The sequence below is a fragment of the Gracilinanus agilis genome, chromosome 4 (assembly GCF_016433145.1).
Source record: "Gracilinanus agilis isolate LMUSP501 chromosome 4, AgileGrace, whole genome shotgun sequence".
NCBI lineage: Eukaryota > Metazoa > Chordata > Mammalia > Didelphimorphia > Didelphidae > Gracilinanus > Gracilinanus agilis.
Window position 1 is genome coordinate 81,074,260 of NC_058133.1, and position 20,193 is coordinate 81,094,452.

Below are 20,193 nucleotides of genomic sequence, written 5' to 3' on the forward strand. Positions count from 1 at the left end.
AATAAAAACTCATTTCATTTTCAAATGCCATATCATAGTTGCATATTTTAATCTAATTTTTGTTTCAAACACTTTGAAATACATTATGGCATAAGGCCAAACTAGAAAAGATCTGGCTGTTTCAGGATACTTATTCTCATGATTTTATTGTTCTGAAAAACTGCCATCAATTCAACATCTACTATCCTATGCAGATTAGGTGTTCGACTGGAGTTTCTCTAGAAGAAGGCAATCCAGCTAACAAGAACTTTAAAAGCATATCATGAGAAAGGATACCTAAAAGGAATTAGGATATTTAGCTTTGAAAATGAAATTATGGTGAAAGATATGCTAAGCTTGTCTTCAAATATCTGAATGAAAGCTATAATGTGGAAAAAAAATGTTTTTTGTTGCTCCAGTAATCAGAACTTGAACTAAGATTAATAGAAATTTAGTTGAGATTCTGCAGACTGAAATCAGTTTTTTGATAAAATTTACAAAAATTCTATATTCTACCAAAAACACATGTTCCAAAGAGGATGGGCTTTGAGAAATTTCCAACTAGTTTTTAAGAAAACAAAAGTGAAACTTTAACTTGACTAGGAATGATTATTTTTTAAATATCTCATAAAATCAAAGAATGGTAGAAATTGGATTGAATCTTAGATATTAACGTAAGTCAAATTCTTATTTTATAATAAGAAGAAAAAAATGAAAAACAGCTAACTACTGATCAGAACAGTTAACACTTACTCCTGGCCCTTTGGTGCTCTTTCCACATATTTATCTTTAATAGTATCCCCACACACTGCCCCCCCCAAAACAAACCTACTGACTGTATTGCCTCTAATATACAGATAATATAAATGAAAGGCAAATGGTGTTCTATTAGCTATGTTGGACTACAGAAATCCATTTTTCCTTAAATTTTAACAAGGTGATTTCCACTGCCCCATCTCCACCTTGTCCCCAGATTCTTCCAACTATTAATAAAAACCTTACATATAATGAAAAAATCCATTCTGTAGAATCAGTTCATTTGACATCTACTAAGTACCTTCTATGTACATGGCTTGATTCTAGGTTTATGCCAGTGACTATGCCAAGGATATATAGAAACTCTTTCCTACACAAAGTACCAGAATAGTAGATAAAAGTGCTAGGCTGGGAGTCAAGATGATATGGGTTCAACTACAACTTCCTGGGGGCTAGGAGGCCATAACCTAGTTACTCAATATCTCCATATTCTTCATGAAACTTACTGATTAGTTACTAATAGAGATTAAAAGAAATTAAGTAACTTGTGCAGCATCACCTTATTGCTGGCAAGGGTCAGAGGAAGAATTTGAACCCAGATCTTCTCAACTCTAAGCCTAGGTGTCTATCAACTATGCGAAAAATATAACAGCTTTGATAAATGGTTTTCAAAGCTCTGTTTACCTGAGAGGCAGCATGGTATAGAAAAAAAGGTACAGAATTTAGAGACAGAGCATCCTATCTTGGATTCTAGTACAGACTTCTATCTGACTTTAGGTAACTCTCTTCACTTCTCTAGGTCTCAATTTTCCTCACCTTTCGAATGAAATGATGGACAAGATAGCTTCAAAGGTGTCTTCTTATTCTAATTCTAGAATCCTATGACCTACAACAGTGATAAGTTCACCTCTTGATTGTGTGATTTACTTCTGAACTTTCATATCTAAAATTTTGAAGATCCTCCATAAAAAAGATCATCTTTAAGTCCTGAACTTAAGGTCCAAAAAAGTAACTGCAAAGAAAGGGCATGTTGTGGCTTAAGCACAGTACATGCAATAACGACTATGAGATTGTGGTTAATTAAATATTTGACATAAGCTTAATATAATGTGGCTGCCAAAAAAGCAAGCATAATCTTGACCTTCATGACTAGAAGGGTGTTTTTACTGGTGAGATTAATATGTGGTAATATGGGTGGGTACAGGGTCACTAATGGCTACATTAGCCATACATTAACCTGATTCCATTCTTTGGAGTGACACCACATTTGGAATCAGACATTTTATAACAGATGCCATATTTTAAGAACACTGAAAAACTGTAATACATACAGAGGAAGACATCCAGAATAGTGAAGGAATTCCAAGCCATGTCATGGTTAATGACTGAAGAAATTAAGGACATTGTTAACATAAGAGGAAAAAAACTCCTGAGGTGAGTTAAGAGAGAGGGAAGAGAGAAGAACATAACAGCTATTTTCCCATATCTGAAAGCTACTACATGTAAGAAAGATTTATCTTCTTTCTTTTCTTTTCTTTTCTTTTCTTTTCTTTTTCCTTCCTTCCTTCCTTCCTTCCTTCCTTCCTTCCTTCCTTGGCAGAATTGAAGTTAATGCTTATTAAAGCTAGTATTGCGGCTCAATATAAAGAGAAATGAAGAATTAACACATAAAGTACACCAAAGGCACCTAAAATAAATAGATTGTGCCTTTTTTCTTTATCTCCTTCACTGATAGTAAACAAAGCAGGCACTTCTCAGAGTAGGCACTGATAAATGTCTGCTGAACAAATAAATGAATGATTTAAGCTGTTCAAAAGGGAATGGGATGACTTTTTATATAATGAGTTTCATGTTAATAGAAGTACTCATGAAACATATAACTATGTTTCAGTACTGTAGAAGATTACACTATCTGATTCCTGAGAATTTTGTTGAACGATCATTTTGCATATTTCATAAAAAAAGTTTCTTTTAAAAACAATAACCTTCAGACAACCATAATTGTGACAAACTTTTTGAATGTTACTATAACTTAATAGATTAACTATAACATCAAGAGCCTACCAAAGCCAGGCACTTCATTCATAGAATAAATACTAGATACACCTTAGCCATCCCCCCCATAAGATTATTGGATGTCAAAAACTACCCACATTTACCTATATCATACAAGAAAGAAGTTCAAAAGCCTAAAATATAGGGTTTCTAACTTGGAGAGGCAGAACATTAAATTTTAGGTAATTAATAATAAAAATTACACTGATGATTTTTTTAGAATTTAGTTTCCTCAGATTTAAATTTTTTTAATATAGCATGCTCAAATTTGGGCTTATAAATATTTAATATTTCTGATAAATCAAAACTATTTTTAGAGAAGAGACAAGTTGGACTGTATTTGAACAATCCTAAAGCATAAGATAGGCAAGAACGTACACATGGCATACACATACCCCTGATTTGTGTTTGGACAGGTCCATACCAAACTGTGCTGGCCCCGCAGTCAATACCACCCTTCCAAAAAATGGATGGGAAACGATCTGAACAGCTCGAGGGGGCAACTGTTGTTCTTTCTGTTGCTGACTAGACAACTCAATCATCTCTTGCATGAATCGCAAACCATCTTCAGCATCAAGTGAGCTTGCAGCCTAAAATGGAAATCAAATACCTCTATTTGTCCTTTTTAAATTATCTTCATTTTTTTTGTTGCTGATGAGTTGATTAGTCTTTAATAATTAAGTCTATTCTTCTTTCTACATACGCCAAACATAAATGTATAGCTTCCTAGTATTAAGAATAAAAAAATGCTTCTAGACATATTTTCTAAAGTCTGACCAATCCGACTTTCTGGCAGCAGACGTCAGTAATGCCCAAAGGGATGCAGAATTCACTTCTGAATCACTCTTTATTAGTGATTGAACATAATGATTTTCATAGGGTCTTCTTTTTCTACTACTCTACTAATTATCCTAGTAGAGAGAAATAGGAGCCATAAATGGAAGTCACGAAGGAAAACTTAGATATGAAATAAAAATTTCCTAAAATGAGGGTTATCCTTAAAAAAAAAAAAAAAAAGCCTCCCAAAGGGGTAGAAAGCTCCCCCTCTCTAGGTCTTCAAGAAAACCCAGGATGATTTTGTCAGGGATGTTAGAATATATTGTTCAGGAACTAGTTGGATTAAAAGGCCTCTGAAGTACTTTCCAACTCAGATTCAGTGAATGCTTCCCTTTAAGAATGAATTCACTAGGAGAGTTAGATGGTTTAGTAGCTAGAGACAGACTTAGAAATGAGAGGTCCTGGCCTCAGACATTTCCTAGTTGTGTAACCCTGGGAAAGTCATTTAACTCCAACTGCCTAGCCCTTGCTGTTCTTCTGCCTTGGAACCAATATTTAGTAAAGGTTTAAAAAAAAAAAAAAAAAGAATGACTGCACTGTTTTCCCATGTGAATCTTCTTTCCCAAGAGTATGAGCTGACCCCCACAAAAAAGAAATAATCTAAGTGCGTAGTTTATTCAGACTAAACATATTAATAATGTAAATACTGTAATTCAGTGGTTCACTTAAAAAATTTCTTATAACTGGAAATAGTTCTTTAATATAAAACATATGACTGAAAATATTTTAAATGATGAGATTAATATAATTTTACAAAATGGGCATGACAAGTAAGCAGAAAAATGCACAAAGAACTTAATATTTCTGAAAATGTTGCAGAGTTAGGTTAGTTGCTTTTTGTATATTGAATAATTTTTTTAAAAAATGTTAAAAATGAAAAGTACAACATATAAATAAGCCAAATATTCACACAGTCCCATTTTCTTAAATTTTCAAAGGAGGAAGCTGGATCAAGATTCTAATCCATTATAAAAAATTTCATGATTCAAATTGAAATTTTTAGGATATTAAATACTTTGTTTTATTTAATACTAAGGATACCTTCCCCCCCCCCCCCCCCAAAAAAAAGGTATGGAAAAAAGGTATCTCTAATTAAAATAGCAGAGACTCACCTGAATTGCATGTTGGACCAATTGCACTCTTCCATCTTTGAGATGAATCAAACTAACTCCCATCTTTTTTAAGATTTCCAAATGCTCAGGATTACTGGCCATGAAATCTCTGGCTCTCAGTGGGGGCTTAGGTCCACTTCCAAAACTCTCCTCTCTGCTAAGAACACAACAAATCAGGATTAAAAATACATATTAAAAATAGTGAAAGGCATACAATGTGATCAATAGCTCAATTCCCACATATATTTTGGACCTCTATATAGCTATAGCAGAACTTTTAAAGTGAATAGAGGCTTTGTTACTTGATTATTTACATGCCCGAGTTCTTTTATCAGCAAAATTGTTGGAAGGGACTGAATGAGTTGCCCACAGTTTTTGTTTAGGGGATCCGATTTTTCTTTTCTTTTTAATCAGTAAAAAGTATTCTCAAGATTAAAATTGACAGGAATGGGCATAAAAGGATGGTTTCATCTTCCTCAGTCCTCAACAATTCTATTGTATTACAAAGGAAAATTGTTTAAAGTTGCTATGATTTCTCTGGTCCTATTTTGAAATATAACTATGTGCATTTAGCTTTTTCCACAAAGGTCTTGCCTTATTATCTCTGCATCTCTCTGTTCCTAGAAAGCCATGCATAAATATTTCTTGGGTTGGTGAATAGACTTGACAAACTATCTTGCATGAAAGAGATATGGAAAGTACAATTCCATAGTGCTCAATAGCTCATATTATTAATTATCCAATTAAAAATGAAAACACCAACAAAAAGTTGCCTTCCATATATGCTACAATAAAATTTTTATATCACAAGCAGAAATAGTTATCACAACTGTATATTTCCCATCAAGCCATTGTCTTGCTACCCATTTTTCCTAAGTCCCCTACTAGTCATGGCTAGCTCCTTTAATTATTCATATTTTATATTAATTACTTAAATGAAAAACTATCCATCTTACACTCTGACAACACCTCTAGGACAGCTTTTATCCACCACATTTTTCAAGGGTTCACGAATACTCTGGGCATACATTGGATCATTTGGGAAGAGAATCTGAGTATTTGGACATGTCCAATCAAAGTTACTGTCATCCAGTTCTGTATATTCTGTTGTCTGTAAGAAAAAATATATGCAGAAAGAAGAAATTAATTACTTCTTTAACACATCATGACATCATAAGATAAAACATTTAAAGAAACTCAAGTACACCCGGACTATATCTAAGTGAGAAAAGAAAAACCCCATTGAAGAGTTCTCCTTTTGACTATAAGTACAAATGACAATAAAATATTTCATTCAGAAAGGTAACTCACTGTGTTTTTCTTAGAGACTGTTTGATTTGTAGTAGAAAGCCAAAGAGGTAACAGATGGGCTTCTGTAGTAAAAATGTAATCTTCTATGTCAAAAATAATATCTTCCTTATCAGCAAACAGTAGGTAAAGATATTTAAACATTTCAGCCAAGAAGAAAGAGTCCATTCTAAAAATATCAAAGAGAAAATTTGAAAATCTCCAAATACCTTACTATACAATGCAAAGTCACTTTTTAATCACATATAACCCAATTTAAAATTTCCAAGGGACTTCTTTAATAATTCTAATAATCCCACAGGGATTGTTATTGCCACATTATTATCTATACTTTTGTTTTTTAAATCTTTCTTTCTTTCTTAGAATTGATACTAAGTATCCATTCCAACACAGAGGAGTAGTAAGGGCTAGGCAGTTGGGGTTAAATGACTTGCCCAGGGTCACATGGCCAGGGAAGTGTCTTGAGGCCAGATATGAATCAAAGATCTCTCATCAGGCCTGAACCCTATCCACTGAGCCCCTGGCTGCTCTTCCAAATGAATCGCAGTGTGCCAAAGATGAGAGAAGATCAACTAGGATTCTCCTAGTCCTACTAAAGAGCTCAGGGCTAAGGTTCAAAAGACTCTACTCTTATCATATCTACCAGATGGTTGTTACTGGACCATGTAACTACCAATTGGTCACCCTATCTTGTGTAAATGGAATCAGCTCGAGCTGATTCCATTTACACAATCTTTAGTCTCAGTGGTAAAGCAGAGATAATCTGACTTCTGCTGACTTGTCCATAGAATTATTTCTTCTGCAATAACACCACTTATGCATACAGAAAATCTATCAAAATATTCAACTCATTTCAAATGTCAGAGGAAAATGCTGGTGGGTCAAAAAAAAAAACTGACACAATTATAGTAAAATTTCATAAGGGAATAAGCTATTCCGCAACAAATTTTAATAGCTCCTTAAAAGGGGGCAGTGTAACATAAAGGGGGAAAAAGTTCTAGATTTGGAATCAGATGGCCAGGGTTCCAAATCCCAGCTCTGACACATATTTCTCAGTTGTATTATTATAAGCAAGTCACTTAAATTTTCTAAGCCTCAAGTTCCTCATTTGTGAACGATCTAGCTATTTCACACAGTTAATATGAGGAAAATGGCTTGGGAAATTTTTAAAGTATATTATGTAAATGTAAATTAATAATAACAATAATAATGGTTTGATGGATTAAATAACAAATTATCCAAAGTACTCTTTTCAGTCTTGGGTACCATGTTTCATAAGCCACACTATATCCAGAAGGATGCCCAGGGCAGAGAAGGTTTGGTGAACTACATTCAGTTTGAAGGTGGAAAAAATGAGGGAAACAAGAGCAGCTCTCTTCAATTCTTTGTACAGCTGTTAAATGGAAAAGGGAATAGATTTATTCTATGTTGCTATAGAGGGAAGAACTATGACCAACTGGAGGAAAGTGCTTCCTAATAATTAGGGCAATCTAATAGTCAAGTGGGCTCCTCTTAAAGGAGAGATCTTCCCATTCCTTAGGGCATTTAAAGAAGAGTTAAATGAACACCTGCCAAGTTAGCTATGAATGGATTCCTGTATAAGGTCCCAAGTTAGAGGAGATGACTTTTAGCATTCCTCTCAAATCCAGATCATGACTCAATTATCCTTTAAACAATTCCAGCATTGCTTCAATAGAATGTCAGTTCCTTGAGGGCAGTGGCCCTCCATATACTCAGAATCTGGTACAGTGCCCAAGACCCAGAATAAATATTGATTCAGTATGAGTGAAATGATATACTCAAGGCCTGCTGAGCTACTATGGGTAGTTAGTCTCTTTAATTTATGACCTCAGGCTGTAATGCTGTTCTCATTCCTGTCTGGTTTGGCTCAATGTCAGCCTGTCATTTTGGGTTGCTTTCTATGTACGTGCCTCTGGTAGCCTCTTCTTATCTTCTTTACACTGCAAAATCAGATCCTTAAGCTTATAGATTTGTGCCCAAAAGAGCTCCTGAGTAAAGGCTTCTTCAGGGAGAGAATAATATGCATTTTGTCACCTTTTCTGTGCTGCTTAATAGTTTTTTTAACAAGCTAATTTTGGGCTTTTCATTTGTGTTCTGGCTTTTTGATCCCACCACCCAAGTGATTTTTCAAATATGCAACACTGCTGTAGAATTAGAATCTGAATTTAAGCACTGATGTCACTCTGGGCAAGTCACCTATCCAGGCCTCAGTTTCTCAAATTATCCCAATTCATGATGATAATATTCAGATTCTCTACCTCACAAAGATGTTGTGACAAAAACACTTAACATAGCTAACCTATTTGAGGTTTGCCATCATTACCATATATGACAGTTTACCAAAATGCATTTTTCCTCATTAAATAGCATTCCATCAGTGTCTAACAGAACAAAACTTCTCAATTATGCTTTTTTCCTTCTAACTAGCAAATAAAACAAAAGGGGAACCAAATATCAGTACTTATAGCTAAGTATAAGGTATTGAAACAAAGTTGTTTATCCTGAAATAAACTCATTACTCTAAAAAACTGCCCAAATTCAAATAATTTCTAAACAAGTATTTTTTCTAATTACTAAAAGAATAGGATACACCCATTTCTAATAGTCATTTTATAAGTTTTAACATTATTAAATTATTTCAAAAAGTATAAGACTGGTTTACCAATTAATTCCTCCAGCAAATTTTGTTAATATGGTGGATTTATTTGAAGATTAATCTAAGTTTTTTAAGTTGTATGAACATAAACTTGAGGAAAACTGAATACTAGGAGCATTTTACCTATCCTCATGACTTCCAGTACGAACATCCTTCATGGCAGCAAACCCACAAGGCACTCTAGCATATTTATTTAAATTTTCAATGAGTGTTTTCCCTACTTCGAGGTAGTAAGGATCCCCTGTAGCCTATTAAAAAGAAAAAATACAAATGAATAAAATATGCCATACATTTACATTATGTAGATTCTATTTCTAAAAATAAGTTAGAGGGGCTCAGTCAAACACATAAAGTTTATTACATTTCTTAAATAGTAAAACTAAATTATCCCACTTTATACTATGGACATATGGACAGAATAAAGGATGTCAACTATGATATCATCTAATAACATGTTAAACAGTTGCTACTGTGACACATTTGACAATGAGATATTTGATAAGGATCTTGAAAATTTAGCTGTCACTTTCAAATGACAAAACATACAGGAAGAAATGAGGACATGGAGGGAAAAGAAAGAAAATTATCTTACTTTATATAAGAAGTAGGTACTTTCTGCAAATTCTGGCCGTAAGGGATGCTGAGCCCAGTGTACTCTGAAATCTGTAGTAAAAGCCTAAACGAAATTTTAAAATACCAGATAAAATTTAGAGGTAGAAACCCACAATAAAAATAGCAAACAAAAAGTTTTGGAATAGCAGAAAATGCTACAGACAATACATAGATTTCAGCCAAAAAACAGATGCATTATGTATTAAAAAGAAATAAACATTTCCTTTCAAAAAAACTTATCTTAACTAATTTAAATTTATAAGAATAAGATAAATGGTTAAAGATATATAAACAAGCTATTTTCAAAGGAAAAAAAGTTCAATCAATAGCTATATCAAAAAATGCTCTAAATCACTAATTGCAAAATGTAAATTAAAGCAACTATGAGGTTTTACCTCACATTGATCAGACTGGCAAACACAACAAAAGAGAAAAATGACAAATACTGGAGGGGTTGCAGGTAAGCAGATCCATGAGTGTACTGTTGGTAGAGCTGTGAATTGATATAATCCTACTGGAAAGCAAATCAGAACCATGTCCAAACTAATCTGTATATTACTGTTTGACCATGCTACCCTCTACTGGGCTTATACACCAAAGAGATAAAAGAGAAAAAGGACTTGTATGTATACAGAAATATTTGCAAATCTTTTGGTGATAGAAACCAGAAACCAAGGCAATATTCCAAATTGGGAAATGTCTAAATGAATTGTGACATGAAAATAATATTATTATGCCTTAAGAATTTACTAACCAGGCAGTTTCAGAGGAATCCATGAAGACCTCTGAATGATGCAGAGTGAAAAGGGTTCCCTTGCCATTATTCACACAAGACATTTCATTCTCCTGACTTTGAGCATTTTCGTCAGCTGCCTCCCATCTCCTTTATCTCCACCTCCCAGTATCCTTCAATTCTCAACTAAAGGCACACCTTTTACAAAAAGTCTTTCCCAGTCCTCCTTACTCTTAGTGTCTTGCCCCTGAGACTATCTCCAGCTCTCCTGTTTGTACATCCATGGTGTGTCTCCTATTCAATTGTGAGGTTCCTAAAAGCAATTGGGTTTTTTCCCCCTTTCTTTCTATCCTCGGCACTTGGCACAATGACTAGCACATAAAAAACACAATAAATGTGCCTAAATGAACTAGGAGACCAATTTATATATACCCCAAGGGACTCTGGAACTCTAATCAATAAAGTAATATTAAAGTCCAGAAGAAACAAGATACCACTTGCCTCCTGTCAGAGAGGTGATGAATTTGAAATGTAATGAGACACATTTTCAGACATAGACAACATAGTAATTTGTTTTGCCAGACTATCCATCTATGTACTGAGACCTTTACATTCATATTTTTTAATACATTTAATAAGGAATAGTAGTGGGTAGAACAGATTAGTAAAAGAAAAAATACATATAGATAATTCTCTGGAATAAGAGGCACGCAAAGGGAAATTTACGTAATATAAAAACAAAACACATCGATAGAATTTAATACTTTTTTGCAACCAAAAAATAAATAAAATACTTTTGATCTTTACTGATTGTCATATAAGCTTTTTTTTTTTTAAAACCCTTACCTTCCGTCTTGGAGTCAATACTGTATATTGGCTCCAAGGCAGAAGAGTGGTAAGGGAAGGCAATGGGGGTCAAGTGACTTGCCCAGGGTCACACAGCTGGGAAGTGTCTGAGACCGAATTTGAACCTAGAACCGCCCATCTCTAGACCTGGCTCTCAATCCACTGAGCTACTCACCTGTCCCCTGTCATTAAGCTTTTTATCAAGGGTATATTTCCACAGATTTACATGAAATTCCAAAGAAAAATTACTTAAAATCTGTTCCATGTAGGAACAGAGAAAATGGTAGGAATATCGCAAAAAAACTGGATATAATGAAACCAATTCTTTTAAGTTTCCCATAATGGAGAGTTTTGGACTCATAAGGATTAAGGAAAATCTAAGCTTTCATAAACACAGTGAATGAACAGCTTAAGTGCTTTGGAGAATTCCCTCTAAGCAGTTAATAAAATAGTTTCAAGACAACTCATATACATTTTTGAAATTTTGAATTCTATTTTAACAGAAGCTAAAAGGTGCTATCAGAAATTAGTTTAGTGGCAGCATATTAGGTTGGTAAGATAGTTATCACAAGTATCTTATTTTTAAGAAAATCTAATCTACCACCAAGATTCCATAGAAGCAAACCTAGCTGCTTGAGAAGTCTGCTAAAATATACAAAAATACTATATGAAAAACCAATAGCTTCTCTCATCCAGAGGAATCCACCTATCAATAATGTATATTTGTGATTATGAAAAAGTGAAAAATACAAATTTAAATAGAAAAAGAATTATCTATGTTTCCCCCCAAAACATCATGGTTTTTTTAATTAAGAAATTTACTGTGATTTTTATGATTTTTTACTTACCTCTGGAAGAAAATTGTGCTTTTTTATCACCTGATATAACATTTCATGAGTTTCAATAGCAGGTCTAATGTCCCCCTTTAAAACCTAGAAATCATGAAATAGAAATTAACCTAAAATACGCAATTTGCTACCTAAATCATTTGGAGTTTTTAGTTTGTTTAAAAAAACACTTTCTGTCTTAAAAATCAATACTATGTACTGGGGTCCTAAAGCAAAAGAACAGTAAAGACTAGTGACTTGCCCAGGATACAGCTAGGAAGAGCAAAATTTGAACTCAGAACCTCCCATCTCTGGACCTAGCTCTCTATCCACTGGGCCTCCTAGCTGTCCTAAATCATTTGTCATCAGTTTCATGCAGAACCACACAAATTAATTTACTCAATTTTTAAAAAATAATGACCTTTCTTGCTTGAAATCTTTTTCTAGGCAGCTCCTAAACTATTTGCCCTTGTTTGTCACTTGATTTGATTCAGGCAGAGCTGTTGTTGACCTTGTCAGAGAAGATTTCAGACTACACAATTCACTTGTTAATGATCTGTTCCAGATACCAGAAGAAATCAGTAACTAGCTAAAGGATGTATCCATCTAAAAGTCTCATGATCTAAAGTGGTGAGGTTAGCTCAGCTGCTTTAACAACAAGGTCATGTATTCAATCCCCATGGGAGACAGTAGGGCATAACGGAAAACTACATATCCACAAAATACTGGCTATGAAGAGTCAGAAGACCTAGATTTGAAACATAGCTTACTCACTGATTAGGAATTTGAGTAAATCATTTAATCTCTTTAAATAAGATTGTTAAAATGATTCCTAAGAGTCTCTTTCAGTTCTAAAGAGTCTCTTTCTATGTTCACATAAAACCAAATCTGATCTCCTGACACCCCCCTCCTTCCATCTTTCTTTCAATGGCATCATCATTCTCTCAACTCATTCATGTCTAAAAACTTTTTTCTTCATTCCCAAATCCAATAACTAAATATTGTCTATTCTTCCTTGAAAATCTCTCAAATCTGCCACATTGCTTCTTCATTCCTACTGGTAATATTCCAGGACAACTCTACAGTATTCATCTCCTCAGAAGTCATAATTATTGAAGATCTGGCAAAAAAAATAATATTCCCAGTCACAAAGTCCTTGGCATCATTGAGATATAAGGACACTAGAAAACATGAATCTGCCTTGATGCTGCATCCTAAGAAGCAATGGGTCTTTCCATTTAATTTGCAGCTGAAATTTCCTATATGTGTTTTCTCTAACTCTTAGAATGTGAGCCCCTTGAGAACAGGAATATCCTGGTTTTTCTATTTATATTCCCAGGGCCTACCACAGTTCTTTGCATATAGCAAGTATTGAAGAAATGCTTTTTTCATTCATTCATCCATATATTCAAAGAAATACTATTATCATAGCCCGTGCCTAATCCAATACAGGAGTTCAACAGCTGGCACCTAGCTTTAGACCTGCTTCATTCACATTTCATTACTGTTTACATTAGGAAATAAGAACAGAACAGTTTTCAATAATTTTTGTTTTTCAAGGTTGTAAACAAATATGAATTAAAGTGGATGCTCATTTTATGCACCCTCAACACATGTATACTAAAATCAGACCTACTGAATTGGCAATCAAAAAAAAAGTAAATAAAGGCAGAAAAAATGCATAAAGTAAAAAATTGTAACTACATGCTAAATCCATGCCATTTTTCCAAATAGCATAAAGCAGGGGTGTGCAACGTATGGCTCTCAAACCATATCTGGCTCTTTTGAGGGCCAGATATGGCTCTTTCTGCAGGAGCCATAAAGTCAATTTTTTTTCAGGCACTGTTACAGGAGCGCACTGTGAGCACTGTACGGCTCTCACGAAATTACATTTTTAAAAATGTGGTGTTTATGGCTCTCACGGCCAAAAAGGTTGCCGACCCCTGGCGTAAAGCCTTGCAGCGGTTTGCCTAATCATTCTCATGCTCACCCTAGAAAGTATTCATGTGAGTCAGAACATTGTTTCATACCTAACATTAGCCTATGTCTGGAGTTCTCACTGTAACAAATCCTGTCCACATTAGAGCAGTGCTTCTCTTTGTTTCATTTGCTATTTATTTATTAATAATGGCCTCAAAGAACAAGTGTGGAGATACTGGTAGCTCTGATAAGCCTAAGAAAAGTTGGGAAGTGCCTAGGTAAGTTGATATAAGAAATACTTGAATAATGGGGATCCCTATTAAGTAAGATTTTCAACATACACAAAGGGTCTTGGAAAAGTTCAGTTGTACCATTATTTTTTTTCACTTTAATGGTATGATTTAATATGATTTTTAAATATTCCATTTCTCTTTACCTGCAGTCCTGGAAAGAAGGCAAGCAAAGAATCCATCCAAGTTCGAGCATTTAACATTGGTTTGTGGATATGCACATCAAGCAGAAGAGGGGGCTGGCTAATGTACCTCATTATGGCATCATAGTGCTAAACAAAGAGGAAAAAAAAAACAATACATTTCATGATATCAGCATAGGAGAAAGAAGCATTCTTTCATTCAGGAAAAAGAGCAATTCTGTATAAGTTGCTAATACTCCCTGGACCCTAGGGAGTCCCAACTCCAGAGCAGCACCTGAGGGCCTACATTCAAAATCTGCCTCCACAGTTGATTCCTACATAACCTAGGGTTAGATCTCTTTGGACAGAATTAGACTAGATGGCCTCTAAGGTATGTCCTAGCCCTAAATTTATGATCCCATGACTATATCCTAAATGAAAAAAATCTATAAAGTTAACTACAGTGTTTAAAATTTATATTAACCATTTTGATGGAAATCATTCCAAAATAAACTATATCCTTCTATGCCTTCTTAAAGTGAAAATGCAAAACAAATTAACCTTTTCTTGATGACTTGGGTTTCAATATTATGAACATAAATTTTGGTATCATTCAAACAGGGATGCATTCAGAACCTAATAAAGTACTTATATATTTGGGGTTCTTAACCTGAGGTCCATGAATGTTAAAAAAAAAATCTGAATAAATATTTCAATAATTGGCTTCCTTTGTGATTCTAAGTATTTTAATTTTATCATTTAACAAAAAGATACTGAGAAGGGGGGTCCCTCTAGGTTTTACCAGCATGTCAAAATGGTGTATGACTTAAAAAAAGGCTTTCTTGCTTTGGATCAATTACTCTACTGGTCTCTAGGTTGATTTAGTGATCTTTGGTCGCTTTGGAACGAGTCCTCTGTCTGACTGCCCAGATTCTGTTAATTCATGTTAATATTTCCATTTCCTATTGCTCACTCTTTCTGCTGAAACTGGTTCTCTTTCTTTTCCTTCCAATTCTCTTTGTTCTTCAGTTCCTTTTTTACTAAAGCTTTAAAAAAGTCTCTAGGGTCATTGAGCCCTCTCAATGAGAGGCAGTATGTTGAGGTAGACAAAATAATGGGAAGAGTTAGGGAAGAGGGACAGGTGGGAAGACCTGCCCTGCCTCTGACACATCTTAGCTGTATGATCCTGAACAAATCATCCAACCTCTAGGTACCAAAACAGGCACCTATTTAAATCTATCAAGTCAAAAATGGATTGAAATCTATCTAGGTAAGAGTTCCTTAAATTGCCAGGGTGCCTCTGTAAATATATGCATATCTCCTTTTTGGGGAATACTGTCAATAAGTGACAAGGGCTGCCCCTATAAGGCACCATGAAGCAAACTACTCCAAGGTTTCAAGGGCTATATAGTGTAAAATAGTGGTTAAGAGGACAAGTTTAAAGAGTTATGGTGCAGGGACAACCAAATGGCTCAGTGAACAGAAAGCCAGGCCTGCAGATGAAAGGACCTGGGTTCAAATCTGCCCTGAATTCAAATCTAGCTGTGTGACCTGGGCAAGCAAGTAATTTAACCCCAAAGCCCTCACCACTTTTCTGCCTTGGAAATGATACTTACTATCAATTCTAAGACAGAAGGTAAGAGTTAAAAAAAAAAAAGTTAAGTTGAAAAATGCTATTCATATCAAAATATTCTCTTCCTACAATCCAGGAGAAAGAAAAGTAGTAAGATTGTCTTCTTGTTATTATTAAGAATTCTGATAAAAGGTCTAAAGTTAATTTTCTGGAATGTGTTTCAATTATCTACAAAATCTTAGTCCTACCAACACCAAGGATAACTGAGTTACCTATGTCACACTTGTATGAATAATCACCTGCCAAAATTTCATGACTAAAATTCTGTCCAAAACTGACAACTGATTTAATTTAAATTAAAACTAAAAATAATACAAATATAAAAGGTGAATAAACTTACTGTGTTAAATCTTTCCAGAAAACTGTCATCCCCAAGTAAGACATAGGCTTTTAATAAATATTCATAGTATGAATCAATTCCTGCTCCAACTCCACTGTCTACAAAAAAAAATGAATGCAAATAAGCCTATTCAAAACAGAAATTATGTAAACTGCAAATAAGGTTACTTGAATATTTTACACAGGGCAAATGAGGATATTGGCATGTTAACAGAGAAAAGGGCATTGATGTAAGCACATAAATGAAAACAATAACAGTTATATCAGCAAAATACTGGTTTTAGAGGTAATCTGTGATGGCAGGAACCCATTGTAATGAATGAAGAATAATGTTTCTCTGATGACATTCAAATTGAAAGAGGAAAGATTTGTATTTACTGAGATTCCTTGAAGAGAAAAAGGTTAACTTTGGCGGGGCACTAAGCCAAAGCACCACCAGAGGGCGCCTTTGTGCCTTTACAAATGTCCTGCATTTTGATGTTCCCTGGCCTATGCTTTTGGATTTACCTAGTCCTCTAAAGTCTATTCTGATCTTGTTCTTTAAGCCTGAGCTTTTTTTTTATTAGACTGTTCCTAACGGGAATGCCACTTATTAATCACAAATAGGATATACAAAGTAAAATGGAGATTAAAACATCATTCAACAGAGGTGCTCCTTCTCTCTTTTCCCCACCTTTCCTGTATCTCTTTGACGTGATCAGAAAACTTTTGGAAATCACTGAGTCACCTTTTAATTTGATTAAAAGGAGTTTTTTTCCCCCAAAGGACTTGTTCCTTAAAATGTTTCCACAGCACCCAAGTTCTCTGCTGTAGCCCCACTGGCTTACTCATTTACCAAAAAGGTCATGACCGTTCCTGTGTCTGGCCTTTCACCCAAGCTCTTGAATAAGGCATGCGCTTTCCCCTCAAGACCCTTTACATGAAGAGCAAGCTCAAGTTCCAACTCCGAAATACCCCAGCCCTCTCTAAGAACTACCTTCATTTGAACCCCAAGTCACACTACTATTTATAATGTTCATTTGGCTGGCTTATCCCTCCCATTAGGTTTTCAGTCTCCTGAGAGCAGGGACGTATCTCACACTTTTGTAGATCCTTAACGTCTATCACATTGGGCTACAAAATGCTTTACAGATGCCACTGGTAAAAGCAGCAGCTGTAAGCTCTGACACAAAACAGGAATTCTAAATGAGCAAGACTGAGAGTGCTTTGGGAGGCAAATAGGGATGGTAAAGATCAGTTACAATACTTGAATGAAACTCTAGTTATCTTATGATTTTGTAGACATTTCTACATAGTTCTAAAGTTGGCTAGATAATTTAAAAACAAACAGATGACACCCAAGAGACTACAAAGAAAAAAGATTAATGCCATCATTTCCTAAAACATTCTGAGGAGACAAAGAAGTTGTGATGAAAGAATCCACAATTCCCATACCTTTGCGTACCCAGTCTCCGGTATGAATATTAATAGTCACTCCTACTAAATTACTGCTGCGCTGTCTTTTTTCCCAGAGAAAGTCAAGAGCTTTCCGTGCAGATTCCTAAAAATAAAATATGTATATGAATGTACTTAGTAATCTAGAAAGTCATATGGTGATGTTTTTCTTAAAAAGAATTGAAAAAAGTACTAATAAAGAATTCTATTCAAAAGACAAATTCACTACCCTAATCAATTAAATGGGAATAAATGACAGTAAGATTGTTTTAGAAGAGACAGCAGTGGCTGGCAGTTCTGAAAATCTAGACTTCTACGTTAACATATAATTTACATTACTTAAACTCGGGTTCATGCACGACAAAACAGGAAGTTATTTGTTTTTTGTATAGGTTCATATGTTTATTATCTAATAATAGCTCTAAGGGGCAGTGACATGTCTGGAATCAGGAGGACTCATCTTCCTGAATTCAAATCTGGCCTCAGATACTTACTAGCTATGTGACCCTGGGTAAGTCACTTAAACCTGTTTGCCTCAGTTTCCTCATCTGTAAAGTAAGCTGGAGAAGGAAATGATCAACCACTCCACAATTAAAAAATCTGAACAAAAAATAATAGCTTTGAAGTTTGTGAAGCACTTTATCTCTCCTCTATCATTTGAATCTCAGTAACAACCTTTGAAGTAGGTACTTCAGACATTCATAGCTACATTTTAGTGATTAAGGAACAGGCCAAGGGTCTGATGTGACTTTCTGTGGTTATATGACAAGGAAGGGTTGGAGGCTATACTCCACTTAGTTCTCTGCATTTTCAGTCTTTCCTCTTGTTAAATGAAAGGCCCTATAAAGATGAAAAGCACTTGAAAAAGCTTCTTAAATAATTTCCTCTATTCAAATGCAAAGCAAGTAACTTTTTATAGATGCCATTTTATGGAGAAGCCTAATTTTTTTTTAACCCTTACCTTCTGTCTTAGATCAATACTGTGTATTGATTCCAAGGCAGAAGAGTGGTAAGGGCTTAGGCAATGGGAGTTAAGTGACTTGCCCAGGGTCACACTGCTAGGAAGTGGATATTTGAATCTAGGACCTCCCATCTTTAGGCCTGGCACTTAATCCACTGAGCTATCCAGCTAGCCCCAAGAAGCCTAATTTTTTTTATGTGGACAACCAAGTGAGATCATCAAAGAGGTAACCGAATCTTTGAAGTGTCAAATATTAGGCATCCTGGATCCTATTAATCTCAATGGTAGACAATCTAGTCAACAGTGAACAAACAGATGAGTCAGACTTAGAGGGGCTTTGGGGGGAAATGTCTAGACTTTTTCTGGCTTTTATACACACTAAATAATTTCATATAATGTTTTTTACCCTTTTCTCTAAAAGTTACTCAGATTTACTGGGCAAAGGTTCTGGACACCCCTGAGGACATTTCACAGTTAAATTAGGTTTCTGAACTTTTATTAAAATATCAATTTACATCTCACTTCCTTTTTAAAACCCTTCCTTTTCTTAGTAATAGCTCTAAGGCAGAAGGGCAAGGGCTAGGCAAATGGGGTTAAGTAACTAGCCCAGGGTCACACTGCTAGGAAAAGTAGTATCTGAAGCCAGATTTTAATTCAGGTCCTTCTGACTAGAGGCCTGGAATTCTATCCACAGTGCCACCCAACTGTCCCCTAACTTCTACCTGATACAACATATACTGCCTTAATTTTCCTTGGTAGCATGTAATGGGGAAAAACCTAACAAAACATATAACAACTTGCATTTATATGTTTTAAAGGTAAATAACACAAGTATTATCCCCATTTTACACATGAGAAAACTACAGAGCCAGAGACTATCATCAGGGCCTGGACATGAATTTCCTATCTCATTTGAAATCTGGCCCTCTTCTACAACACCAAAATGTCTCTCTATATTTGAAGAGTGAAGCTCTCCATGTCACTATTGTATCTCATTACTTGCTTAGGCAATTTAAAAAGGGTAAGTGATGGGAAGCACTATCAACTCTTTACAATACTAAATCTTCTGATTAACAAGAAACAACCTTCTCTTTGGATTAAACAAATTGTCTTATTAAGATTGTCAAATTAGGGTTTCAAACCAATATTTAAAGTGCAAGATTTCTGTTGTGCTTTTAAATTTTTTGAGGAGAGTTAAGGGGCATAGAGGCCAAGAGAATAAAGCACAAGTACAATACTTTATATCTAACTTATGTAGAAATACCCTGCCATCAAGGAACTCTTTAGCTGATGGTACTATCAAAGTTTAAAAATAAAATCTTATTTTAATATCTTCTAGATGAAGCACAAGGTTACTTTTAATACAGCCATAACCTACTGGCTGGCAACAACATTCACTATATTCCTTAGCACTCTTATATGTACAAATTCTTTTTGTACACTCTTTTATGTACAAATTCCACTGAATAAAAATCACAAAATTAAACATAGCAGCACCCTAATTAGGAAACTTAAAGTGAAATAATTAAACAAAAACAGAAAGTTAACTAAACCTAATACCCAAAAGATCAAAGATCATGAAAAACAAACCTCAAATATTGATGTTCCTGTGAATCGACTTAGAGCAGCAAACTCAAGGATCAAGGTACCTGCACATGCAGTACAGGTATCAGTTTCTGTGCCTGTTCGAGCTTCTGGTTTTCTCATGCCAAATTTTAAGTTAATCTGAACAAAATGAAAAGATAAGCATCT

The 20,193-nt window shown here is 34.8% G+C and overlaps 1 protein-coding gene across 1 annotated transcript in view; it reads right to left on the reverse strand.

The window, feature by feature from the left end:
• Positions 1–20,193, reverse strand: part of EDEM3 (ER degradation enhancing alpha-mannosidase like protein 3) — a 63,155-nt gene that overhangs the window by 11,311 nt on the left and 31,651 nt on the right. The window contains exons 7-17 of the mRNA XM_044676899.1: positions 20,032–20,166; positions 17,481–17,586; positions 16,048–16,145; positions 14,099–14,224; positions 11,764–11,847; positions 9,317–9,400; positions 8,848–8,972; positions 6,051–6,216; positions 5,696–5,850; positions 4,740–4,896; positions 3,186–3,380 (exon numbers count right to left, since the gene is read on the reverse strand). Coding sequence (XP_044532834.1) covers positions 3,186–3,380; positions 4,740–4,896; positions 5,696–5,850; positions 6,051–6,216; positions 8,848–8,972; positions 9,317–9,400; positions 11,764–11,847; positions 14,099–14,224; positions 16,048–16,145; positions 17,481–17,586; positions 20,032–20,166 — 1,431 coding nt within the window. The remainder of the gene's footprint in view (positions 1–3,185; positions 3,381–4,739; positions 4,897–5,695; positions 5,851–6,050; positions 6,217–8,847; positions 8,973–9,316; positions 9,401–11,763; positions 11,848–14,098; positions 14,225–16,047; positions 16,146–17,480; positions 17,587–20,031; positions 20,167–20,193) is intronic.